The sequence below is a fragment of the Dermochelys coriacea genome, chromosome 25 (assembly GCF_009764565.3).
Source record: "Dermochelys coriacea isolate rDerCor1 chromosome 25, rDerCor1.pri.v4, whole genome shotgun sequence".
Taxonomy (NCBI): domain Eukaryota; kingdom Metazoa; phylum Chordata; order Testudines; family Dermochelyidae; genus Dermochelys; species Dermochelys coriacea.
This window is the reverse complement of record NC_050092.1, coordinates 7,219,686-7,245,520: the sequence shown is the minus strand read 5'-3', so window position 1 is coordinate 7,245,520 and position 25,835 is coordinate 7,219,686. Positions and strand designations below refer to the sequence as shown.

The 25,835-nt window shown below is 51.5% G+C and overlaps 2 protein-coding genes across 5 annotated transcripts; one reads left to right on the top strand and one right to left on the bottom strand.

The window, feature by feature from the left end:
- Positions 1–112: 112 nt before the first annotated feature.
- Positions 113–8,819, bottom strand: LOC119848503 (la-related protein 6-like). Of its 2 annotated transcripts, none has more exons than XM_038384462.1 (4): positions 7,843–8,819; positions 7,304–7,480; positions 4,790–5,000; positions 113–2,198 (listed from the first exon to the last, which is right to left on the bottom strand). In XM_038384462.1, the coding sequence occupies exons 2-4, from the start codon at positions 7,468–7,470 to the stop codon at positions 1,134–1,136; spliced, it is 1,443 nt and encodes a 480-aa protein (XP_038240390.1). In that variant the 5' UTR covers positions 7,471–7,480; positions 7,843–8,819; the 3' UTR covers positions 113–1,133. The 2 variants fall into 2 exon arrangements, with proteins under 2 accessions (XP_038240390.1, XP_043358670.1); XM_043502735.1 differs by having other exon boundaries at positions 8,117–8,256.
- Positions 8,319–25,835, top strand: LOC119848504 (CD209 antigen-like protein C). 3 transcript variants are annotated; one of them, XM_043502736.1, is made up of 8 exons: positions 9,479–9,934; positions 15,085–15,205; positions 16,528–16,714; positions 17,338–17,442; positions 19,380–19,544; positions 19,900–20,051; positions 21,237–21,349; positions 23,120–25,835. In XM_043502736.1, exons 3-8 carry the CDS (start codon positions 16,636–16,638, stop codon positions 23,271–23,273), a joined length of 768 nt encoding a protein of 255 aa, XP_043358671.1. In that variant the 5' UTR covers positions 9,479–9,934; positions 15,085–15,205; positions 16,528–16,635; the 3' UTR covers positions 23,274–25,835. The 3 variants fall into 3 exon arrangements, with proteins under 3 accessions (XP_038240391.1, XP_043358672.1, XP_043358671.1); XM_038384463.2 differs by lacking the exon at positions 15,085–15,205 and having other exon boundaries at positions 8,319–9,934; XM_043502737.1 differs by lacking the exons at positions 15,085–15,205; positions 17,338–17,442 and having other exon boundaries at positions 9,477–9,934.

Sequence of the window (25,835 nt, the reverse complement as noted above, 5' to 3'; positions counted from 1 at the left end):
CCAAGACCAGTATTCAGAGTGGACACAGAAGTCATGTCTACAACTATGTGGGTTCTAGGGAAGAGAACATGACACCCTTTTATTGAACCAACAAGACAAGCTGCTTTGGAGACAAAAAGTCTATATAGGTGGGGAAGGGACTCTCGCCCCAAAACTACCTTGCCAGTGATGGATACAGGAATGAAACAGCGTCCTGATTCCATCCTCTAGAGGCAGACCCACTAATTGTGTCATAGAATCCATACCACTAGTGAAGATTCTCCAAGTCTGTGGGATAAATGTCTATTCCTTGGAGAGGAGGAGGACTTTAATTTAATCCCTGGCAGGAGGCAGTGAAACAGCCTAGGTACAGGATGAAATGAGCATCCCTTTGCTAGGAAAGCTCATTTTGAAATCAGAACCTTTTCAAAGAGGGAGATATTTTTGCAGCCTGCAGATCACCCAGGAAAGATGTGCAAGGAAAAAGCAACGGCTCGAACGGTACAGCAGGTGCCTGGAATACTTCAACTCTCTTTATTGATCATTTTAACATTCCATCTGCATAACCTCTCATGTCAACACAGATAATACTCCATTTAGAAACAACCTATTTACATCATCTGCTGCCAAGCTGTGCTGTTATAGAGTACCACATCCTGAAAGTCTGGTTCTGAAAGGGTATAAACTCACCCCTAGGTGACACCGCTCTGAGAACTGAAGGCTACATTACTGGATCAGAAAGAGGAATATGCCCCTGAGTCTTGCTAGTGATAGGTGCAGGCTGAGATATACATGCAACTATTTGGTGGCTGATAGCTTGGGAGTTAGTGGAATAAAACCCTTAGCTACAATAAAATCTCAGCAGCATGGCTCGGCTTAGAAAGTCTAGATACTAGACAGCACATGGACAGAAGTGGCCACTACAGCGAGAGAGAAATGGTGGTGGTTTGGTACATCCTCTTCCTCAGCATCTCACCTCCCAAGCCGACTATTTGTTGAACATCCCTCTTAACCCCTAAGTTTATAATACTTCAGACTCCAGCTTCCTGCAGGGCTGCGCTTATGTCGTTAGCAGATATCCCAGTGACCCTGGAAAGAGGTTAATTTACTTGAGAGAAGAACAAACAAAAACAAAAGAACCACAACGAGACACACTAGTGTCTTAGGACCAGCTTTCCTCTCCCGATGCTGTTGTAGAAGCCTTTGGTGCCATCTGGACCACGGGGCAGGCGCATCACCCCAGGTCGAAGGCCAAAGGGATCTGGCATCTTTCTTAACTCCAGAGAGCAGCAGGAGGGTAGCGCTCTGGTTTCCAGAGACTGGCTATGGGCAGCCACCCGTCGCCGCTGAACCCATGAGCTGCCAGAGCCAATCCCGCTGTCCCAGCAGGAATCGGACAATCTTCGGAACTCAGGACTTGTGTCTGGGCTGGAGGAGCCACCATTTCCCAGCTCGGCAGCCAGGGGTGAAGGGCAGTGGGGGTGAGCCAGGCTTTTACTGGAGAGAAGAGCGCTGGTGTGAAGGCTGCTGAAGAAGGAGGGTTTGAAGCTCATGCCCAGGCTGCAGGTGGACCACGCTGGAGTGGAGAGATACTTCTGCATCAGGACGGGAGGGGAAGCCGGTGTGCTGTCAGACTCCGAAGAGCTGCAGAAGAAAGAATCTCCCGTGGCATAGGCCAGCCTCTCCGATGCCTGCTGCTTCCTGGCCAGCTGGTCCATCAGCTCCACCTCTTCCACATCATCCCCACTCTTCTTTTTGGAGCCCTTCCCAGAGAGACGGACCACCTTGATGCTCTCCCTACCGGGGGAGCCCTGGCCATGGTTCAGCTCCTCATAAGCCTTCCTAGCACTCTCCAGGTTTTCATACTCCACCAGCGCACAGCACTTGGTCAGGAGCTCGGGATAGCGGGAGGAATACTTCTTCACATCAGAAGGCAGCTTCTTGCCCGGCCTCAGGATGCGGATGGAGGCGATGGCACCAAAGGGGCTGAACATTTTAGTGATGGTCTCAATGAAGCTCTTCTGGAGCGGTGGCGACACTCCCTGTTCCTGGGGTAGGAGGTTCCAGGCCAGGAGCAGCTTGCTTGGCGGGATGCTCAGGAGAGACTCCGGGATGGGGATTTTCCTTCTCACCTTAGTCCCTTCTTCGTTCACCTCCAGCAGCTCAGAGAACTGCAGGGCGTAGAGAGTGATCCTCCAGTCTCTGGTTAGGTATTTCACCTGTTAGCAAGAGAAAAGGGAAACAATATTCTCCTGCTATGAGGATATTCAAAGACTCCCCCTACTCTTGGTATGTACCTGCACAGAACCCTCTGCCCCCATGCACCAGAAGCTCTGGTACTGCCCATGTGCGGCTATGGAAAGGGGGCACAGTTCCTCACATGCTCCCAGTTTCTTTCATCCCCCCCAAGCAGCCAGTCAGGATGATGTTCCCGCCTCCTTTATCCCCATCCCAGCCCTGGGCAGGATTTCACTCCCAGTTCCAAAAAGACAGGCAGTGGGAAAGTTGAGTATGGAAGAGATCCAAAAGGGAAGCATCAGGGAAAGCTACAAATAAAAATGTTGCTCTGGTGGGAGCTTCTGGAAATTGCCCTGATCCAAATGCTCTTTGGAGAGTAACTCCCCACCTCTCCCTGCTGGAGGGGAGCTTCCCACTCTGAGCTGAAGTGCGTTGCGTGGGAGGAACGTGCACGGATGCTGTCCAGTGTGCCACCTGGCTCTCGGTTATTCAGACAGAGCCCTACAAGCGCATGCTGCTCCACAGAACAGGGCCGAAGACCCCAGAGAGTTACCGGAAAGGGCCTTTTGGGTCACTGAGGCCAGTCCCCTGCCATTGCCGGCAACCCCATCATAGAATCCCATAGGTTTAATCAAGCTTCATCTTAAAACTAGTTTGCCACCACTCCTATTGGGAAGCTGGCAAATCCCTTCATTACACCAGTCATGGAAACAGGTTGTGTTGGTGGGGCTGGGGGGAAGAACACTTCCCAGCTACAAAATATTCAGTCTTGGGTGCTATCCTAGCTTTTCCATAGCATGCATCGCCCAGAGAGGATTGCCCCAACCTCCTGCCGGTTGTTGTGTTACATCTCTGGGGAAATGCCAGCACATGCTGACATGCGGCGGGTTGATGTATTTTAGTTGGTCTTTTAATACAATTATGTCCTCGTCCTCCCCCACCCGTTCCCGTTCCTCTGCTTTCCTTGTTCCCTTCTCCTACTGTTGTCCTCAGGTTCCAAAGCCCATCTGTCTCCTTTCCCTATTATGGCACAGTGACCCCTAGGAAAGAAGCTTCTCCTCTTTGCCCTCAGCCACTTTCACAGAAGTCCAGGCTAGCACTTGGGTTCCTCCCCCCCACCACCAGCCAAAAATGAGAAGAGCTCAGCTGTCTGCAGAGCACAGTTTGGGAACCTTGGTTCCAACTTATTTTCAAGGGGAGGAAGGGAGAAGTTTCATAGATGGTATGGCCAGAACGGACCATTAGATCATTGAGTCCGACCTCCTGCATAAAACTATACCTGTACTGAGCCCAGTAACGTGTTTGGGTAAGTTTCTGGAAGAGGAGATTTACCCATTTTTCATTTGAAGGCTATGAAGAGCCCAATACTTCCCTTGGTAGATTCCCCTCACCTCCTCCGATGGGTAATCACTCTCTGTTAGGTGCCTTTGCTTGGTTTGAATATGGACAGACAGTTGACTTGGTATGGCTAAGGTGAAGACTCGCTTTCTAGCAGGATGTACCACTCCACCCTTAAAAAGCAAGGTCCTTCCTGCTTCAAGTGAAGAGTGTCCAGCAGAGGACGGGTTTGTCCAAATCTGAAGCAGTTTGGATAGGCCTGTGTGTGTTCGAGCACACTGATCATATACTGTCAGAGCACATGCAATATTCTCCCACAAGCCAAGAACAGCTAAACATGAGTCAGAGCTTAAATATGTAGAATTCCATAAAAGGCCGCTGATGTGTCTGTTTAGGCCAAGATTTCTCAAAATAGGAACCTAAGGTTAGTCTCCCAAGTAAAGGGCCCCACTTCTACTAGTGCTGGGCAACCACTACCTCCAGGAGCAGTCAATGAATGTTGCTCCTTTCCCAGGACTTCTGAAAATTAGGCTCTGGAAAAGAAAAGCAGTCTATCACACAATTTAAGAGCCTAATTTGAGGCCCCTATTTTTGAAAATGTGCACCAAACAAACAGTTAAGATTTTAACATCTACATCGAGCACTTTTCATCCTGAAATATCCTAAAGGATTTTACAAACCACTCACTTCTGGCTACCTCTGAAATGCAGCCACCTCTGGGGTGAATCACAACTGATAGAGCGAGGCTGCACAGAAGTCCTGCAACTGGAGGACAAGGCCAGAGGATGGAGCCCGAAGCCAATGGGCCAGACCCTGGGGCCTGCCACCACAAAGCCAGTGCCTGGGGCTGGAGCCCAAAGCCCCAGAGCCAGCTGCCCTACCACCACTGAGCTGAAGCCCAAAGCCTGAGCCCCACTGCCCCTGGGAAGGTTGGGGACTCACTGGCTGCTTGCTCCTCCAGTACTGTGTCCCAGGTGACTCCAGAGGGTGGCAGGGCCCAAACCCTGATCGTGGCCCCAGCAACCAACACCAAGGAGCAACAGGGGCATCCAGGAGCAACAGCGGGGGGGGGGGGGGGGGGAAGGGCCCTTCTTTGGAAGGGCAATCACAGCCCAGGAGGCTGTGGCCTCAAGAAAAGCCCCTGGTGGCCGCATGCAGCCAGTGTGGCCGCATTTGAGAAACACTGTTCTAGTCACATGTACCAGGATGTTAGCGGCAAGAGGGAACCACCCACCTTCTTGAAAGATGTCAGCAGTTTGATGCTGACAAAGCCCAATTTGTTCTTCTGAACGTGCTTCAGGAGGAAGGCATCCTTGGCCAGGTTCTCATCAGACAAGTAGAACTCCACTTGAGACACAATCCTCTGGATCAGATGCGCGTCGGGCACAGAGGAGTCGCACTCGAACGACTCAGCCCCAAAAATGTCATTCAGGTCATAGAAGCTCCTACAAGCAAGACAGCCAGGATCCCGCCCAAGGTTAACTGCACTTGCAGCTGGGATAAACAAGCACACAGGCCTTGAGCTGGGTCTGCACACACCTTAGGAAATTGCACCAGGCCTGGATCACTTACAGCGGGCACCGGTCACTAGCTGGGTTACCCACTTACAGACAAACACCCAGCTACCCCAGTGTGGCTGCATTGAGGCAATGCCTTTAAGGATTCATTAATACAAGGAAATCCCAGAGGAGCTTCCAGCCCTCAGTGCAGGTAAACACAGCACTTTCCCCACTGCTGTTCCTGGAAGCGACCTGCATTGCAGACTGGGTCAGCATCACTCAGGAGAGGGAGGTGGCTGGGTTAGAGACCAGGAGTGCAGCTCTGGGTTGGAAGTGCTAATATTGGCTGGGCATGGAAAGATACCCACATGTCCCTACCTATTTGAGCTACAAGGCTGGGGAAGAGTGTGTGGTACAGCAGCTAGAGGAACAGAACTGGGACACCAAAGACCAGGGCTCTGTTCCAATTATTATTACTGCTTGTGCAGATTGGCTGTCAAGGTGCTCACCTGGGGGAAGGCCGTTCAAACGCCCTAGACAGGAGATCAAGAGATATCCAGGATTTGTTTCAAGAGGGTACGGAATAGTCTCTGGAATGACTGCAACATTAGGATGCAAGCAGATGGTGCTATTGCAAATAGTGTTAAGCTTTGTTTAACCAGACATTTGAGCATTTAGCTCTTGAAAGAAATGCTGATTGCTAGCTTTGGTGCAAATACTCAGTGTATTACCCACAAGACCTGTTCTCACCCTGATTCTGTTGCTGCCCGCTAGTTATACCCATGCGAGCAAGATAGTCACGTGGTGCCAAAACATTACAGTGATAAAGGAAGTCCAGGTATGGTACATTTGGGAGGGACAACCTGTTGGGTCAGTCAGTCAGGCTCCCTTCCACAATCCCTAGAAGAGCTAGTTTCCCGATTAACTCCCCCTCTTGCCCCCACCATGACCTGAAACTGGGTCATTTTGAAAGAGTGGGGAATGAGATAAGGCCTGGATCTCATTCCCACGTTATAGTGCTCACCCTGCAACACAGGGGGGAGAAAATCTCTGCTGCAGTAGTAGGAAGAGAACCCTTGGGAAGAGGAGAGCCCCTTAATTAGCAATGGGAGAGTTGTCCTAGATTCAATCCTGCCTCAAGTGCAGGCAACTGGAATAGATGACCTGTTGATGTCCCTTCCAGTCTCACATTTCTTTGCTTTTATCTAACTCCCTGGCAGAGACACCCTGGGGGAAGGTGGGGTGAGGCTCTTTAAGGGAGAGGCTAGGAAGACCTTTCTTCTATTTGATACCAACTCCCTTCCCCACTCACAGGATTCTCCCACATTTCCATGCCTCTGGCCAGGAGACATACAATAGAGGGGGACCAGAAGCCCACAGAGAATCGGCTCCACTGAGAGCTTCCAAGTTGCAAACATAGTGGCCTCTCTCAGGTGTAGTGCAGGGAAATAGGTCCCATTTAAAAAAAAAATAATACCCAGCCTGCACTGAGCGGGTAGCTTCCTGCTTGTGTGAGAAAGCCAAGCGAGAGCCGGGAGAGAAGAGTATGGATTTTAGCCACAGGTTAAAAGCCATAGTGGGGTCATATCCCCATTGCCCAGCTCTGTCTCTGATCTGCTGTGTGATCAAAGGCAAGTACCCTCTCTGCACCTCTCTCTCATCCATTTAGACAGTTGGCGCTTCAGGCCGGAGTCCAAACACACGGCGAGATGGCCAGTACCCAGCACCCAGGGCCCCCCCCCCCCAAATGGTCTCGAGGCGCTAGTGCTACGCAAACCATTAATAACTCAGCATGGGAGTATTATACACCCACGGTGCCCTGGGGTAAAGGGCTACCCAAGTGGCAGGACACTGCAGAGCCAAGCCTGCTGGGAACTAGCCGACTCCAGCCGGTTGACACTAGGTTAGATGGGAACTTTCAAATCTAGAGCACTAGCTCAAGTCCAGATCAGTGGCCAACGGAAGTGGAGAAGAACATCAGCCTTTTTGGAGGCACATGTAAAGTGAGTTGGGGTCTCAGTCTAACCCCCAGCAGCTGACATTGGGCACCAGTTGCCCCTTCTGTTTGCAATCTCAGTAGAGACAGAGAATTGAAGGGAGCCCTGAACTCCCTTCTCTCTCCTAAAGCAGGTTCCTCTAGAAGAGGCATCATACTGCCTGCACTACTAGGAATCTGTAGATATTCCTGGAGATAATGCCCTAGTTATCAGGGAGGGGCAGCTCACAATAAATAGATAGTAGACACATACCCATCAAAGTTCTCAAAGAAGTCTTCCTGGCTGAGTGGAGGAAGAGGCTGGCCTTTGTGTGGAAGGAAGTGCAGAGTAGAAAAGGGGGCCGTTTGCACTTGCATGGGAGTGCTACACCTGGGTTGGGAACCAAGCCCCAGGGCCACCAAGGAACCATGGGATGACATGGTGCTTCATCTAGCAAGGTATAAGAAATACAGAGAACAGTCACAATCACCTCCAATGCCTCTTAGTGAATGAGACAGTGCTTAATTAGCAACAGGGCTAAGGCCACGCACCTCTGGGCTTGGGAGTTCATAACCCAAGTACCTCTGGGCTTGGCACATCAGTTATGAATGTAAAACAATTGCTTAAGCCCCAGCACTTCTTTCATTACCAATTCAGCAGTATAATGAGAATGTAATTGGGAGCCCAGGGTACATATCCCCTCTCTCCCCCCAGCAAGGATCAACACTACACCCCAAGAAGCATATGACGGACTCTAGGAAAGGGCTAGACCCAAAGGCAGGAGAAAGCAGGTGCAAACACCAACTGCTTACCTGTTTCACCAGGTGAAGATGCACTAAGAGCCCACCAGCTCCTTCTACTACATTGTAGAAACCCCTAAGTTATTTGCTTTCCCTCCTCCCCACCGCACCGCACAAACTGGCCCTACTAACAATACAGAGAGAGAATCCCCTAGACCACTAGCTTATAATAGAAGCCAGAGCCACCCAGGAAACCACACAGCAGAGCTTTGGGGGCTGCCCTGGCTGCTAAGAGGAGGCAAATGAGCATCCAGGTGAAATGCGTTCTCAGGTTAAACAGCTTCACCTGCTCTGCATGAGACTCCTGCAGGAAATAGGGCAGAGCCCCACCCTGAGGAGAGGCCTTTGACTTCCTAGCAGGTGTGTCCTGGGAGCTGAGCTATGCTATGCTCAGGGCTTTTAATGTAGTTCACCAGGTGTATTATGGGGGAGCTGGGGCTGGGGCTGAAGATGAAGAAGAATTGCAGAGTTAACTCTCCCTTTGTAGTCATGTTATGGACCCTGAGCTCCAGACAGGGGAAAAGTTGGTGAGCCCTGTCCATGACTCTGCTGGGACAGGGAACTTTCTGGGGGACCCTTTTGCATCCCCTGCTATAATAAAATGACTAATTTAGATCAGCTGCTAAAATGCTGCCTCTTGCCCTTTGGGAAGGCTAGAAAGGGGCTGGTAGCCAGAAGCAGGACCCCAAGTTCCAAGGCTACTTCCTTTGCACTTGCCTGGCCTGGTGGGAGCATGGTTCTGGCACATAAACTGTCTGGAAAGAGGCAGGCAGCTATCCGTCTGTTAAAGGCAAACTATAAACTGCAGGGAATGTGCTCTAGCTGTGCAAGCAGGGGAGTGGAGCTGGCGCTGCTCCGATAGCTCTAGCAGGGTCTCCTCCCACCTAAATAAAACCTGGGTGCGGCTGGTTTCTACCCAAACCTACAAAGGCCAGGCCTGCATGCAGCTCCTAGAGCTGAGATGATGCTGTTGTCACAGGAAGTTCCCTGCTTTGACCAGAAGGAGCTGCTCCATAGCAGCTGCCTGGTGGGATTGGCATTCAGCTGGGGAAGGTGTGAACTAACGGGTAGGGAGTGAAGATACGGGAACCAGGTGCCTTTTCCTGTCCTGGGGGGAGATGGCTGGAGGGAAACCCCGAGATGGAATCAATACAGAAAGGGGGTGGGGAAAAACAAAAAACGCAACCCCAATCCCAATTGTGGGCCCAGTCTGACCTGTGCCAATCACATGGCACAAATGTGCTCCCTGGATCCTCTGCCCCATGCTGATCTCCCAGCATGTCAGAGCAGCCCCTAGGCTGCTCTAAATTCTACCAGGCCCTCTTTCCTTGATAATACCTCCATGCCAGGGGCACCCTATTGCCTGTATACCAGTCAGGCTAGCTGTATGCCAGACTGGACTTCCCCATCCCTATGCCAGGGGAATTCCCAGTCAGCCAGCTCTGTCCCCAGGTGCCACACAAGTGCATTTGTCTGCCTGGATTCCAGCTCACTTTTGATAGTGTATTAATAGAAAAAGAACAAAATGAGCTAAGTAGCTGTAACCACCTGCTGGGGCCAGGCGTGTGAACTGTCTGTCGGACTCCAGGACCAGGACAGATCAGAGCTGGAGCAATAGAAGGTGCTAGAACGAGGAGTGAGACATTGAAATTCGGACCATGTGCTGAGCTCTGGGGGGCTGTGGAACAAGGGAGCCGGGGAACCATCCGCACGGGTCTGATGGGACTGGTGGTGGATGGACCAGCTGCGTGACCCTGGCTCTCCCCTCTCGGTCTCTGGGGCCTCGGTGCTCGTTTGGGCTGTCTGACACAGCTTGTTACTCAAGGACTTTTCCACATCAGCAGTTCACCTTCTGCCTCCGAAAAGAGGAACCGTGCTGCTGAAGAAACAAGAACTCCTGTCTTCAACGTCTTCCCCACGGTGCTTTGGACACAGCTCAGAGAGCAGGAGGACACGTGCTGGGGTGACCCGCCTGCCCTTGTCAAGAGCCAGCTGCAGCCCCACGGTGTTCCTCTGACGGAGGAGAGAAGAGAGCCCTGCTGAGTACTTGCTCTGCCTGGCTTGGCTCGTACAACAGCAGAAGACAGGAGAACGCTACTGCCAAGTAAGTGCTGGGGTTCGCTGGGCATAGGGAGAAGGACTCTTCCCCAGGAGGGGCTGACTGTTGTCTGCATTTTAGCCACAGTTAAAAAGTAGAGCTGAGTCCAAGCCAGGTAGGTCTTGGTTCGAGCTCTGCCAAAGGAGAGGGATCTTCATGCTGGGGATTTGGGGCTGAGCACATCCAAGGCTGGAAGTGGGCTGGGTCACACAGGGTTGCAGACCCAGCCAGAATAACAAGCTCTAACCCAGGGGTCGGCAACCTATGGCAGGCCTGCCAAAGACCGCACACGAGCCGATTTTTAATGGCAGGCTGCTGCCTGCCGGGCCCCAGCCGCCAGCCCCGCTCAGCGCCCGCTGCCGAACCCAGGCCAGGGCCCTGGCAGGCAGCAGCGAGCCATTAAAAATCCTGCCCGCCCCGGCCCGCTCTTCTCCGCCCCCCCGCCGCGGGGCAGGGTGAAGAAGCTTGGTCCTGCCGGCTGCTGCTGCAGGGCAGGCAAGGTCCCCCCTCCTCCGCCTCTTCCCCCAGCCTGCTGGGGTCCTGCCCCTCCTCCTCTTGCCCCTCCCCCGCCTCTTCCCCCAGCCTGCTGGGGTTCAGCCCCCCTCTTCTCTCCTCTTCCCCCCAGCCTGCTGGGGTCCTGCCCCCCTCCTCTCCTCCCTCCCCCACCTCTTCCCCCACCCTGCTGGGGTCCTGCCCCTCCTTCCCCTCCTCCTCTCCCTCCCTGCCCTGATCAGCTGATGGCCCTTGCGAGGGAAGGGGGAGAAGTGGAGCCGGGGAGGAGGCGGAGAAGAGGTGGGGACGGGGCCTTGGGGAAGGGGGGTGGAATCAGGGCATATCCCCTCCAGCCCCCTGCGTGAGCCGCTCTGGACAGGAGGCTGGGAGCACCCCCATGACCCTAGCCCACAACCCCAGCCCTCTGCCCTGACCCCTGCACCCCCTCACACACACCCCAGTGCTCTGCCCTGATCTCTGCACCCCCTACATACCCCAGTCTCCTGCCCTGATCCCTGCATCCCCCCATGACCCCAGTCCTGACTCCAGCACCCTCCCATATACCCAGCCCCCCTCACCTCATGCCCTGACTCCTGCACCCTCCTCACACACTCCCAGCCCTCTGCCTTGACCCCTGCACCCCCCACAACCTCAGCCTTGACTCCAGCACCCCCCACACACCCCCAGCCCCTGCCCTGACTCTTCCAACCCCACACATACCCAGGCCCCCCATATCCCATGCCCTGACTCTTGCACTCCCCACATTCTCACCCCCCACCGTGAGCACCAAACGGGAGCTTCTGCACCCCCACCATTCCTACCTGCACCCCTCACGCCAAATGCCCAGGTAAGCGCTCCACACCCAAACCTCCTGCCCCAACCCTGAGCCCCCTTCCTCATTCTAGCTCCTGGCCAGACCCTGCACCCCAACCCCCAGCCTGCTCCTTCACCCCCAGCCCTGTACTCAGTGCACTCTCACCCCCAGCTCAGTGCAGAGAGAGAGGAAGAGAGTGGGCTAGAACCAGGGAGAAGGTAGGTACCCACTCTGTGTGGGCAGGGCCGGGATCCCAGACTGGCAGCGGGCTCAGTGGGCCGGCGGCATAAGATCAGTATTTTAATTTAATTTTAAATGAAGCTTCTTAAACATTTTGAAAACCTTTCAGAGTAGCAGCCGTGTTAGTCTGTATTCGCAAAAAGAAAAGGAGTACCGGTGGCACCTTAGAGACTAACAAATTTATTAGAGCATAAGTTTTCGTGAGCTACAGCTCACTTCATCGGATGAAGTGAGCTGTAGCTCACGAAAACTTATGCTCTAATAAATTTGTTAGTCTCTAAGGTGCCACCGGTACTCCTTTTCTTTTTGAAAACCTTGTTTACTTTACATATGACAATAGTTTAGTTGTATAATATATAGACTTATAGAGCGAGACCTTCTAAAAAACGTTAAAATGTATTACTGGCACGTGAAACCTTAAATTAAAGTGAATAAATGAAGACGTGGCACCCCACTTCTGAAAGGTTGCCGACCCCTGCTCTAACCCCTGGCTCCCAGATCTGGAATAGAATCCAGGAGTCCTGTTTCTCTCTCCCTCCCCCTTTTCCCCTGGCCCTAGACAAAACTCCTCTAACAGAGCTGGGAAGAGAACCCGAGAGTCCTGCTTCCCAGTCCTCTGTGCTAACCACTAGACAAGGCTGCCTCCACCAAACCCTCCACCCCCTTGCCCCTCCCTTCTCCCCCCAAGTCGTTCCCTCTTTTAAACTCTTTTGTAGCTTTACTCTGTTCGGCTGGGGAATTTTAAAGCTGGGTTGATTCTGTGATAGCTTCTGGCAGCTAAGAAAGATGGTACTGTTATGCATTTGGAACGGGAGGGCCTGTGGTCCCTGAGGTCTGTGGGCCACAGTGGGTGTGGGGATTGGACCACAGCCGTAATGGATCTGAATTAGGCTGGGCGACGGATGCACGATTTATCCAGCTTGAGGGTGAAGCTGGATTGTGGGTGGGAGGGGCAGATATGGGGTCTGAGTTCAGCTTGTTGATGGGACCTAAATACTAATGCCCTGGCTTTCAATGGTCCATGTTTATAACCGTTCTCCTAATGCTCTTGAGTGAATAGATGCTTCCTCCCGTTGTAACTATTGTCAGGAAGCGTTGTCTGGGGGTGGGGATTGCTATTGCCGATGTAGTGTCTTACTGACTGCTTGGTGGAGACGGGGTCATGAGACCCCATCTAGCTGTAAGCTTGAGGATCCCCAGCTGGGTTTCACTTCAGGGCAGGAAAAAAATAAACCCACAAACATCCTGCGAAGAAGAGACATGTTTAATTCTGCACTCTTCACTTCCCCCTAGATCTGAGGATGGTGGAGGTAAAACCCAGCCTGCACTGTTTACTACCTGCCTAATGCTTACCCTGGCAACATAATGGAAAGGATGGGCCATGCTGGTTTTCACGTGGCTCAGGGCAGGACCCAGGGGTGATGATCCACAGCATTGCCACTAAGGCTTGAGATAAAAACCCATGGCCCAGATTGCCCCTTCTTGTGTTAAAAACCAGTGACAGAGGACTCCTCACGAAGAAACAGATTCCCTCACCTTAAGCCGTCAGGGGGATTTGTCCCTGCAGTGCATTGAAAACTGTTTTAAAATTATAGGCTGTCACTTTAAATTTCAGAGGGTTTTCCTGGTCCTGCTTACAGCTTAGGGGGCTCTGTAGGGAAGAATGTGTTCTGGGCTAGCAGCAGTCAGTCTGCAGATAGCCAGGCTAGTAAGGTGGGGTGAGTTATGCCTCTCTGTTTTAGGGAGTGGCCTGCTTTGTCTCTCTCTCTCTGTTTTGGGGTTCTTGTCTGTAATGGTGCTGTATTCTAAGAAATAAAGTAGGTTTATGTTGCAACCATCCAGCAAGAGTAGTTATGTATTGAACTTTTCTGTAAGTATGCCATGAACAGAGTGGTATCCCACAGCCTGTGTGTGCACCCACCCCTGGTGGAGGCCCCAGGATCAGTGTGATGCCATGGCCATGTGCACATAAGCCATATACCCCTGCAGCAGCTCTGGCCTCTGGTATCCCAATCTTTCCCTGGTAGCACCTCTCCATTCGAACCATGTTAGGAGGGGGACCCAGACTGCTACAGCTTCCCATGAGCAAAACTTATCAAGCCTGGGGCAGTATTTCATGTAAGCTCTGTGGGTCGAGGGGATGTTAGCTGGGGGCATTGTGGGTCAGGACTTAGGTCATGTTGGAGAGGCGTCAAGGCTAGAATAGCAGAGGGCTGCAAGTCAGGTCTGAAGTGCATTGGCAGAATTGTTTGGGGGGGCTGGATGAGCAGGGGCTGTTACAGGGCAGGCCTGATGTTCCTGGGCTGAGCTGTACGTACATGGGGAGCCCGGGGCTGGAAGAGCAAAGTGGGGCGCTGCAGAACAGGATCGAGAGGCATTGTGTCTGAGATGCTCCCATGCCACCTGACTTCACAGGACATGTGGGGGTGGGGAAGCACCACGTTTTAGTTCCCAGTGAAGAAAATGTACAAACCTGAGGTGAAACCTTCCAACCAAGCCAGCTCCAAGATGGGATTTGGGCAAAGAAAGATTTCACTCTTCCAAGAGTCGGAAACGTGAAGGCTCTCCCTCGGTAAGGGCCTGTACAAACCAGCCTGATGGGTCTCTCCTGAAAGAGGTGTTAGGATATAGATATTCAGGCTGCCTGTACTTTAAGAATTTAGGTATATGTTTATTATTTAGCTAGTAATAGAGGTCTACAAGAGGAATTCTCTTTGCTGCAGCTGTGGAGACAGTGCACGGAGAACCCACAACGTGACCCATTGTCACTACAACTTTCACGCTTGGCTGAGCCTGGGTGGCATGGGGTTCCCAGGGCTGAGGGAAACTGACAGTTAAAGTTCTCCTTCCTTCCTTCTTTGCCTTGAATAACTCAGTCCCAGAACTGCCTCCCACCCTGGCAGACACAGGCTATTTTGTGATCCTAGAAATGCCGGGCTGGAAGGGACCTCGTGAGGCCATCTAGTCCAGCCCCCTGTTCTGAGGCAGGACCAAGTCAACCTAAACTCTCCCTGACAGGCGTTTGTCCAATTTGTTCTTCAAAACCTCCAGAGATGGGGATTCCACCACCTCCCTAGATAACCTGTTCCAGGGCTTGGCTCTCCTGCTAGATAGTTTTTCCTATTATCAACCTAAATCTCCCTTGCTGCAAGTTAAGTTGATTCTTTCTTCTCCAACCCTCAGTGGACATGGAGAACAACTGATCACTGTCCTCTTTGATATCAACCTTGTCCATATTTGAAGACTGTTATCATGTGGTCCCTCCTCCCCAGCCTTCTCTTCTCTAGTCCAGTGTTTCTCAACGGCCTGTCCGTGGACTGGCACCGGTCCCTGAGATCTCCCTGACACAGTTTAGGAAGGCACCAAGCAGGTTCCTGGTATCAAAAAGGTTGAGAAACACTGCTGTAGTCTAAACATGTCCATTTCTTTCAACCATTCCTCAGAGTCCAGGTTTGCTAAAGCTTTTCTTGTTCTTGTTGCTCTCCTTCGGAAACCGTGTCCAATTCGTTCACATCTTTCTCGAAGTGCAGTGCCCAAAGCTGGACACAGCTGTGGCCTGGCTGGTGCTGAGCGGCGCAGATCAGCTATCTCCTGTGTCTTGTATTAACAGAGTGTCTGGGTAGATGGGCTATGCCTCTCTCTGGCTAACTCGCTGCTTCCTGTCCAGCCGAAGTTAGCAATGACCATCTGATGGCAGGATTTGCCATGTGGAATAAGGACCTAAGGCTGAAGTATGCTGGCAAGAAGCCAACACTTTATTTTCTGGCTCCAATCATGTGATTAAATGCCCCTGTCATGTGACAGGACATGAGATCAACTGACTCCAGAAATACTGTCTTAAAAAGGGGGCGGGGGGGGGGGGGGAATTATGCCAGCCAGTTACTAACGTCCATCTCGGTGCCACAATGGTGGTGACCCTGCAGCCATCTCCTGGTCTCAGAAGGGTTCCTTCTCCAGCGGCCTGTTCCATGGCCGAGGCAGAGCTGCCATATGCAAGATTTCTGTTATCAGTGACTGGGTGGCAACTCTGCTGACAGCCGCCTGCTAGGGGCCCTCAAGAAAGAGGGGAGCCATTGTCCTCCTTGGTTTTATTTGGAGGTCTTCTGTTCCTCCTTCGGGACTGACCATTCCTATCCTCCTCAGATCTACAGGGAAATGCAGAGGGCAGAATTAAACCTGTGTCTCTTCTTTGCAGGCGGTTTGTGGGTTGGCTTGTTTTTTTTCCTGCCCTGTGATGGGGGCAGCAATTTGGGATTCTTGCTGTAATATTTCTTCTCTGGTCTGGTTTTTGATCATGAAAATACTACCTAGTTCTTGTCTGGCGTTCTTTATCCGGAGATCTCAAAGCATTTTACAAAGGAGGCAAATATTATTCTGCCAGTTTTTCAGATGGGGAAACTGAGGCATGGAATGGCACAGTGACTTGGCCCAGGTCCCACAGCAGGTCAGAGCCAGGACAGAACTCGGGTCTCCCAAGTCCTTGTCTAGTTCCCTATGCACGGGTCACTTGGCCTCCCATTAGTCTAAGGGAAGGCAGTATGGCCTTGAGGCTAGATCACTAGATTAGAACCCAGGTTTTCTGAGTCCCATTCCTTGCTCTTCCACTGGCCTGCTGGGTGACCTTGGGCAAGTCACTTTCCCTTTCTATGCCTCAGTTTCTGCATATGTAAAATGGAGGCTCTGTCTCTGGCCTCCTTTTGTGAAGTGTTTTGAGATTGACTGAGGGAAAGCACTAGTTAAGAGGTGGAGGTGTTGTTAAATCAAGTTCTCTGATGTTTGCTGGCTTTTTTACTAACACATCTGGATGTGCCAGGATGAGCAGTTAGAGGGTTCAGCTAACTTTGTTTCTCCTATTGTCTTACACATGCATGTTTCCTGGGGCCGGGCACCTGGGTCCACCAGCTGGCCTGTTCCAATCACTCCCAGACTCGGAAAACCCTTCCTGGCCCAAGCCGTGCCCATTAGCCTGGAGGTCGCAGTCACTTATGTGGCCAATCTTATTATTCAATAACCAACCTTGGCTCTTTAACTACATCTCTTACTTTGATCCCAGTTCACTGTTTGGTCTGGAGGGATACATGGTGCTTGGTCTCCGTTAGCCACGGCCGGGTGTCTGGCAGGAAGAGGAAGCTGAAACCCGGATCTGTGGGGAAAAGGAAAGATGGATCCAGAAGCTGAGGTCACCTACGCAGATCTGAAATTTCCTCCCAGATCGCGGCAAACAGATGTGAAGAAAGCAGGTAACTGTCCGCCACAGAAAGACACTGACAGGTGCTTCTCAGGTGGGAGCCCCAGTGAGGGGCTTGGAATATCAACGTCCCCATATGTTACATGTTACATAAAGAGATGACATGGCCCAGTTGCATTGGGATCCAAGAGACTGGGCTCTATTCCCAGTCTGCCACTGTCCAGCTGGATGATCTTAGGGAAGTGTCTTTGCCTCTCTCTGCCTCAGTTTCCCCCACCACCCTCTGCCTATTTGGCTATTTAGATTGGAAGCTCTTCAGGCCAGAGACTGCCTCTCACAATGTGCACGTACAGCGCCTACCACAATGGGCCCCAAGGCTTCGGGGTGGGGGGGGTGTCTCTAGACACTACCTAACACTAATAATAAGCTCAGATAAGACGTTCTCTTTGGGCCTCCAAGCACAGCCGGTTGCCTGAGGACACTGGATGCTGTAGCTGTTTCTGAATGCTAAGGACCAGCTGGTGTAAATTAATCCACTGGAGCAACTGTGCTGAGTTGCGCGAGCTGAGTATCTGGCCTATGACTTCTGCTGCTGATACTGCGTAGGGTCTGTACCAAATGCACACCAATGTGGTGTGTGTGTTTGTCCTTTTTCCTTTCTCCCTGTACACCCAGAATCAAAGCCCCCTGCCCAGAAGACTTCTCCATGGGCTTGGCTAGCAATAGTGGTGATTCTCTGTGTGTTGTTCCTGGTGGCGCTAATTTCCCTGAGTATCCTGTGTAAGTACTTTTGATGGAAAGGATGAGGGTTGGGTTTTTTCCCCCCCTGCCCTGTTAAACGGAGAGAACATTGCTTTCCCCAGCTGAAGTGTGCTCAGACATCCTCAGCCCACTGGGCCTCCCTGAAACACTCCTCCTAAGTCCTCTGGTTCGCTATTTCATAATAAACTCATTTCCAACTGTCAGCTAGTGGATGGCAGGACATCCTTGCCTCTGAGCAGTGCATCCAGGAAGCTATTGTGTCAAAAGCTGGCAAGGGTGACTCAACACGGGTTATGTGGGAACAACTTGTCAATAGTGAAATGGTTGTACAACACTTTTTTGACTTGGAAAGTACGGTCCCTCTATTCTAGGTGAACCTCCTTTCCTCAGTTTCAGAGTAGCAGCTGTGTTAGTCTGTATCTGTAAAAAGAAAAGGAGGACTTGTGGTACCTTAGAGACTAACAAATTTATTAGAGCATAAGCTTTCGTGAGCTACAGCTCACTTCATCGGGAATCTGCCCCTGAGCCCTAGATTTGAGATCTTAAACCTCCAGCAAATGCATCCTCTTCCCTTAGCATCTCCTCCACCTCCCTCCCCACAATTTCATCCCTAATGACTCTCCTCAAGTCTGGTAAACACCTTTAAAATCCCTCCTGGCCAGAGGAAAAACCCTTTCACCTGTAAAGGTTAAGAAGCTAGGATAACCTCGCTGGCACCTGACCACAATGACCAATGAGGAGACAAGATACTTTCAAAGCTGGAGGGGGGGAGAAACAAAAGGTCTGGGTCTGTCTGGGTGATGCTTTTGCTGGGGACAGAACAGGAATGGAGTCTTAGAATTTAGTAAGTAATCTAGCTAGATATGCGTTAGATTATAATTTCTTTAAATGGCTGAGAAAATAAGCTGTGCTGAATGGAATGGATATTCCTGTTTTTGTGTCTTTTTGTAACTTAAGGTTTTGCCTAGAGGGATTCTCTATGTTTTGAATCTAATCACCATGTCAAGGTTCCTTCCCCACTCTGAACGCTAGGATACAGATGTAGGGACCTGCATGAAAACCTCCTAAGCTTACTTTTACCAGCTTAGGTTAAAACTTCCCCAAAGTACAAACTATTTTACCTTTTGCCTTGGACTTTCGCTGCCACCACCAAACGTCTAATCGGGTTTTTTATTAGGAAAGAGCCTTTTAGAAATGTCTTTCCCCCCAAATCCTCACCAAAACCTTGCACCCCCCCTTCCTGGGGAAAGTTTGGTAAAAATCCTCACCAATTTGCATAGGTGACCACAGACCCAAACCCTTGGATCTTAAGAACAATGAAAAAGCATTCAGTTTCTTAAAAGAAGAATTTGAATAGAAGAAAAAGTAAAGAGAATCACTTCTGTAAAATCAGGATGGTAAATACCTTACAGGGTAATTAGATTCAAAACATAGAGAACCCCTCTAGGCAAAACCTTAAGTTACAAAAAAAGACACAAAAACAGGAATATCCATTCCATTCAGCACAGCTTATTTTCTCAGCCATTTAAAGAAATCATAATCTAACGCATATCTAGCTAGATTACTTACTAAATTCTAAGACTCCATTCCTGTTCTGTCCCCAGCAAAAGCATCACCCAGACAGACCCAGACCCTTTGTTTCTCCCCCCTCCAGCTTTGAAAGTATTTTGTCTCCTCATTGGTCATGTGGTCGGGTGCCAGCGAGGTTATCCTAGCTTCTTAACCCTTTACAGGTGAAAGGGTTTTTCCTCTGGCCAGGAGGGATTTTAAAGGTGTTTACCCTTCCCTTTATATTTATGATACCTGCACAGCCTCCTGATTAAAGGACAGGAGAGGCCATTGATTGAGGCCACAATTGGCCTAGCTTTCATTATCAATGTGAGACTGATGCTGAAGGAGACTGCCTTTGGGAAGGGGTCACCCCACTCAGATGTGGTGTCTTCTCCCTCTGCTAGATTCCCAGCTCCTAGCTGGCAACATGCAGCTTCTAGAGGAATCCAAGCAAACCAAGAGCAAAATGCAGCAAACGGAAGGGAGATACTCCCAGTTACTGCAGTTGGTGTTGCACACAAAGATCTGTGCCCTGGAGTCCCCATCCTCCAATACCTCAGAGCCCCACAGTGAGTACGGTGCCCATTGTCCCCATTTCACAGCAGGTGAAAGGAAAGCCCTGAGCAGGGAAGTGACTCTTAAGATGGCGGGGCTGGTAGTAAAACCCAAGAGTCCAGGTTCCTAGTCTCAGCTCTGAACACCCACCTGTTCGGATGGGCCTCAAGGAAAGGGCAGATGCGCTGCTGCCCACTTCAGCTGCGAAGGCCACTCTCTCCTGCTATCTTGGGAAAAGGTCCGGAGCTGAGATGGCAGCTGCCTAGCCAACCGGAGGGGCACAACGGCCGAGTTCAGGTGCTGGTTGTTCTTATGTAGCCCCCTGTTCTGAGCCAAGGTGTGCTCAATTTCCCTCTCCTCCCTCCTCAGACATCAGCTGTACCTTGTGCCCCTACCAATGGATTTCAAACAGAGGAAGATGCTACTACTTTTCTGCAAGTATTTTACCATGGAATGACAGCAGGAGCAGCTGCCAGAGGGAACAGGCCGAGCTAGTGGTCATTACCGATCGGGAGGAGCAGGTAACGTGAGCCACTTACTATCATGGAGCCTCTTAGGGCCGTTGATTTTTATTTTATTTTTTTTTTAATGCCTCTTTTTGCAAGCCCATGTTGGGCCTGACTTTTGAGGAAGTGCTGAGAACCCCCACGTCAGTGGCCCTGGCCCAAGGCATTTCCACCGGGACTGTCCCATGACCCTTAGCACAGGGCTTGTGTGTTCCTTAGCTACTGCAGTAGCGCTTAAGTGCTGCTGCAGCTGGGGCAGGATTGTTCCCTCCCCCTGGGGGGCAAGGGGTTAACTCACTTCCTGCCTTAGTCTCCTTCCAGCCTAGGGTGAGAATGCATGGCTTGCTAGTTGGCCATTCTGCCTTGTGAGTGGGTAGTGGTCAAGACACTGCAGACCCACTTCCAGAAGGCAGTGAATGGCCCCAAGGGGCGGGGTGCGTGCCTAAGGAATAGGAGCCTAAGGCCCCATCGGTCTGTTGACCCAGGCTGCTGATTGTCGGGGGAGGAGATTTTCCTGTGGACCCCAAATTCTAGCTGAATTTTTCACATGGCCCCAGTGCTGAAGGAAGGGACTAAGCTGGACTCGTCCAGCTCTGTTCTGTGGGCCCCCTCTGAACGGAGCTCTCTGAGGTGGCCTCTAACAATGCCTACCAGCTCAGACTCACAGGGAGATAGGTGGGGGGATGCCACGTTCGAGCACCAGGCCAGGCGCTGAGCAGCAAAATGGCCTCAGAACTGAGGCCGCTGGGGGACTTTGCTGGTGGAAGTCTTGACCTTGTCCATACCAGGAACCCCCAAGATTGTGCCCTTTCCCTCATTGACAGACATGGGAAGGGCAGGGTGGCCATGACCCCCCTGACACCTGTTCTTGACCCCCAGGTTAAGAACCACTGCAATAGAGGAGCCAGTTCTGACTTCAGTGATCCCTTGTGTCCAATAACAAACCACTAACTAAAACAGGGATAAAATCTCTGGGGATGAAAAGTGGGGAGCTCATGTACCACAGTGAAAGACCCCTCTTCCCCCAAGTTAACAGGGCCAGCTGGGATCCCTTCCCCCTGCTGCAGTGGGTGCTTTTGGGAAAGGGCCCTGTTTGTCAGTTCAGTGGCCTGGTGCGATTTGTGGTTGAGAGCAGAGTGGAACTTCTTTGTAGAAACATTGAAGCATCCCTGATGCGGCGCTGTCTGTAACCTTCTCCAGGACTTTCTCAGCAAGCAGGAAAGACTTGCAGATTATTGGATTGGCCTGACGGATGTGGCCCAAGAAGGCTCCTGGAAGTGGGTGGATGGCACTGACTTAAACCAAATGGAGAAGTAAGTGTAATACAGCAGGATCCTCCGTAGTGCTCTCTCTGACTGAAGGACACTCGCTGAATGTCTTCCCCACATAGCCGTGCTGCAGCTCTGTAAGAGGGGAGCAGGAGGGAGCATGCATTGATTCAACAGTCGCACTGTGACAAATGTCACCCACACACCTTCTGGGGGTGGTGTTCGGTCTCATCTAGTGGCACAGAGACCATTTCAAGAGAGAGAGAAAATGAGTCTGCTCTACAGCCTGTTGGCTTTTGGCTCATGCACTAAGCTCCAGAAGCCCCAGCTTCGATCCCGCCCGCTGATGACTGGGGTCTGTCAGCGTTACACAAACAGTAGTGTGTTTTGGTTTCGGGGTGTTTTTTGGACAATGTTTATCTTTTAATGAGGGAGCAGGGTGGGGAATTTCAGCCTGATCTCTTATGATGCTGCAGGTCAGATTCTGTTCAGCTATGTTGGTGTAAATCTGGAGTAATCCTGGTGAAGAGGGAGAAGTAGGAATATGACCTTTGAAATGTAAGGCTGGAAGGGGTGTCAAGAAGTCGGCTAGTCCATTTTCTCCCCCCCACCATGCTGAAACAGAATTAAGTATAATTAGATCATTCCTGACAGATGTTTGTCTAACCCAGGGGTGGGCAAACTTTTTGGCCTGAGGGCCACATCTGGGTATGAAAATTTTATGGTGGACCATGAATGCTCACGAAATTGGGGATTGGGGTGTGGGAGGGGGTGAGGGCTCTGGCTGTGGGTGCAGGCTGTGGGATGGTGCCAGAAATGAGGAGTTCAGGGTACAGGAGGGAGCTCCGGGCTGGGGCAGCAGGTTGGGGTGTGTGGGAAGGATGGGGGCTCCAGCTTGGGGGGCCCTCTGGAGTGGGGCTGGGGATGAGGGGTTGGGGGTGCAGGAGGATGCTCTGGGCTGGGACTGAGGGGTTCAGAGGGTGGGAGGAGGATCAGGGCTGGGAGTTGGGATGTGGGAGGGGGTCAGGGGCGCAGGCTCCAGGTGGCGCTTACCTCAAGCAGCTCCCGGAAGCAGTGGTATGTCCCCCCTCTGGCTCCTATGCAGAGGCATGGCAGTGGCCAAGCAGCTCTGCATGCTGTCCCGTGCACAGGTGCTGCCCCTGCAGCTCCCATTGGCCGTGGTTCCGGCACTTGGAGCAGGGGCAATGTGCAGAGCCCCCTGGCTGCCCCATGCATAGGAGCCAGAGCAGGGACATGCCTCAGCTTCCGAGAGCCGTGCGGAGCGGGGCAAGCCCCAGACCCCATTCCCCAGTGGGAGCTCAAAGGCTGGATTAAAACATCTGAAGGGCGGGATGTGGCCCCCGGGCTGTAGTTTCCCCACCCTGGTCTAACCTGTTCTTAAAAAACTCCAGTGTGGGGGGGGGGGAATTCCACAACATTCCTAAGTCACCTGCTCCAGTACTACCACTCCTTGTTTGAAAGCTTTTCCTGATAGCCACCCTAAATCCATGTGATCTGGACCCGAAAATTGTGATTGCTCACCTGTAACCGAAGCTGTTTGAGATGGGCTCTGCACATCCCCACTTGTGGGGCAGGCTGCAGTGTCTGTGCAGTCCCATGAGTGCGAACATACAGAGGCCTCTTGAGCCAATACGCCCCTGATGCTGTAGGATGGGCCAGAGCTGTGCTTTCCCTTGGGTGCTGGAGCAGGGGAAGGGCCCATCACAGGAAGGAGAGCTGAGATGCAGAGAAATCTGCAACGTTAGTTTCTAAAATGCAGATCCTGAGCGTTCCATTTATTTTTTTCCCCTCCAGATTTTGGTTCTCTCCCCAGCCAGATAACCATCTCAATGAGGACTGTGCGACACTGACTGCCAAAGAAACCCCGCCACTTAACTGGAATGATGCCCCGTGTAACAAATTTTTCCCCTACATCTGTGAAAAGGCAGCCAACACTTTCACCGTCTAAGCTTCCTCTGACTCGGAACATCTTGTTCATTGTGGCCAATGATGCAGCGTCCCTGAATGCCACTGGGCTCCTCCTGCCCCTCCTCTGTTCATCTCCTGCTGGACAAACACCCAGTAGAGGGTGCTGAGGACTCGCCTTTGCAACTGGCTTGGCAGAAGCCACAGGCCGTCCAGTCCCGTTTTCCAAAGGGTATTTTTGCCCAGATTCGCACAGGGTCTTCAGAGCTTAGCTCCTAGGTCTAGGCACCCCGGAGGTCCACAAAACCCCTGCTCAGCTGTGGCCTAACCTTGTAGGCACCTAAATTCACTTGGCACCTAAACTTTTGCTCTAAAAATCTCTCTAGAATCCTAAATTTTCTACCTCTGGGCCTGCCTGCTGCTGCATCAGGCAGACACCCAGTGCCTGCCTCCCAGCACAGAGCAGGTGTAGGGAGGTGTAATGGAAGGCTAGACTGTATTCTATGGTTCAGCCACTTGCTGATACTTATTGAAGTTAACCTCGGCCATACTTGGCAGTCCATCAAAGATCTGGTAGTGAACACGGCTGGTGTGATCTGTCTGCGAAGGAAGCTCTGTAGCCAGTCCGTATGTGGTGCAGAAGCTGGACCTGCTAGAGGCAGCCCTGAAATCTAGCGTGTACAAGGTGCACGTGATATGGTGTCAGGAGTAAACTAGTGCCAGAGGGGAACACTAACAGGTGGTGGTCTCTGAGCACTCCTGATTCTGCACAAAAGGACCGGTGCAGGAGGAGGATTCCCTGATAACTCTAAGCCCAGGGGTAGGGCCTCTCTCCCCATCTATTGAATGGGCAGCCCAAGAGCCTAACCCAGGATCTGTGGATTCCACTGAGTGGCTAGGTGCATAAAAGTTAGGTGTTGCATCCCCAAGGTCCCTTAGTGTATCCAGGTCTTTAGATACGCCTGGTTTTCCTTCCCCAATCTGGCTTTTTACAGCTGCATTTTGGTTGGGTTTTTCTTTTTGAAATAAGACAAAGGGAGTCTAATATTTAAAAAAAAAATGAAGTGTTGGAGGAGGAAATGCAAGAAAGTGTCAAGCCATATCTCTTCGGCTTTGCCCCACGTCCTGTCAGAATCAGTGTCCCCGATTTGTGTGTGTGTGTGTGTGTGGTTTTTACAGTGGTGGCCATGATCCCTGGCTCTTAGCAATAAAGTGACTTACACAGGAGGTCAGTATCCCAATTTTACAGAGGGGGAAACTGAGGCAAAGCGACTTGCCAAAGGTCACCTAGCAGGCCAGTGGCAGCTGGGAATAGAACTTAGCTCTAGGGAATTCTATCCCCTCTATCAGAGACCTGGGTTCTATTCTCAGCTCTGCCGTGGACTTGAGCAAGTTACCTCTCTGTGACTCAGTTTCCCCATCTGTATAAGAAGGGGGTAATGAGGCTGCAGGCACTTGTGTACAGAATGCTTTGAGGATGGCAGCACAGATTTATTACTGCTTGTGCGCACACAAACTATTTTGAAAGACTACGAAGGTTTCAGGATCAAGTGTGTGACAGTGGGGAAGTCCTAGACTGGAAGCTGCTTGTTGCACAGTGTGAGTGGAGAGCTGATCGCCTCTAGCAGCAAACCAGGAACAAGTGATGAGAGCCAGATAGAGATGGGATTTGATTACTTGAGAGCTGCTACCCTGGACAAACCTGAATGGATTTTCAGTGATGCAAACCACTTCCCTGGCCGAGTCCCGAGCCACACTTCTGGGAGGAGATTTGCATAGCTCTTTGCATGCTTGTAAGCAGGACTTTCCGAAGACCCTGATTCAGCTCTTCCGCGGCAGGAAACATCTGCAGCAAATGGTCTCGCCCCACAGCAAGCTGCAGTTCCTGAAGGTGATGGTTTCCTCCGTGCTGTAACAGCAACGGGGCCGCATGACACTGACTCCACGACAAGGCCAACACAGTCCCTTCTCCCGCTTCTGTGACTGGGTTGTTCTTGAGACACAGATTCGGCCACAACACGTGGAAGGCCTTGCAGTTAAAGCCTTGGAGCTGAGCATGAAATGTAACGGCCACAGAGGTCTTTCCTGGGGATGCAATGACCTTTGGCGCTGCTGCAATCTACGCTGCTGTGCGGGTGAACAATCAAGGAACATTCAAGCAATGGTTAAAGCCAGGGTAACTCAGGAGCGCTGGTTACAAAAGGGCAGCTACAGGCTCCAGCCCTTGAAGAGGCTTTTGGCTTATCTAAAAAATAATCCTTTCTCCATAAAATAAGATTTAGCTGCATCCCACTCTCACAGAGGGGAATTGTGAAATGCCCTGAGGCTTCCCCGAAGCGTGAGAATGAGAACTAGCTGATGAGCAACCAGCAGGCGGGCCTCAAAGGAAGGAAGTGGAATTTTGAAATATAGCTATTTGTCCTTCACTAATTTGGGGCGCAATCCAGGTGTTGCATAGCTCCAGCTTTTCCAACCCCGAACTGTTTCATGGGCCCAGTTGCTGCAGGTCTAAGGCAGTTTGGTCTCAGAGGGGGATGCTCTTCTCCTCTCTAGGTCAAGCAAGCCTGTGAGCTCAAGCTGGAGGGCAGACCTGGCTTCTGACTTT

Bases quoted from the DNA above. Each gene is read 5' to 3' on its own strand.
- LOC119848503 (XM_038384462.1), bottom strand. From the start codon at position 7,470: ATGTCATCCCATGGTTCCTTGGTGGCCCTGGGGCTTGGTTCCCAACCC. The intron at 5,001-7,303 runs GTATGTGTCTAC...TCTTGCTTGTAG, and splicing joins TTCTTTGAGAACTTTGATGG to GAGCTTCTATGACCTGAATG. The intron at 2,199-4,789 runs GTGGGTGGTTCC...TCTTGCTAACAG, and splicing joins TGCTGACATCTTTCAAGAAG to GTGAAATACCTAACCAGAGA.
- LOC119848504 (XM_038384463.2), top strand. From the start codon at position 16,636: ATGGATCCAGAAGCTGAGGTCACCTACGCAGATCTGAAATTTCCTCCC. The intron at 19,545-19,899 runs GTGAGTACGGTG...CTCCCTCCTCAG, and splicing joins CAATACCTCAGAGCCCCACA to ACATCAGCTGTACCTTGTGC. The intron at 21,350-23,119 runs GTAAGTGTAATA...TTTCCCCTCCAG, and splicing joins GACTTAAACCAAATGGAGAA to ATTTTGGTTCTCTCCCCAGC.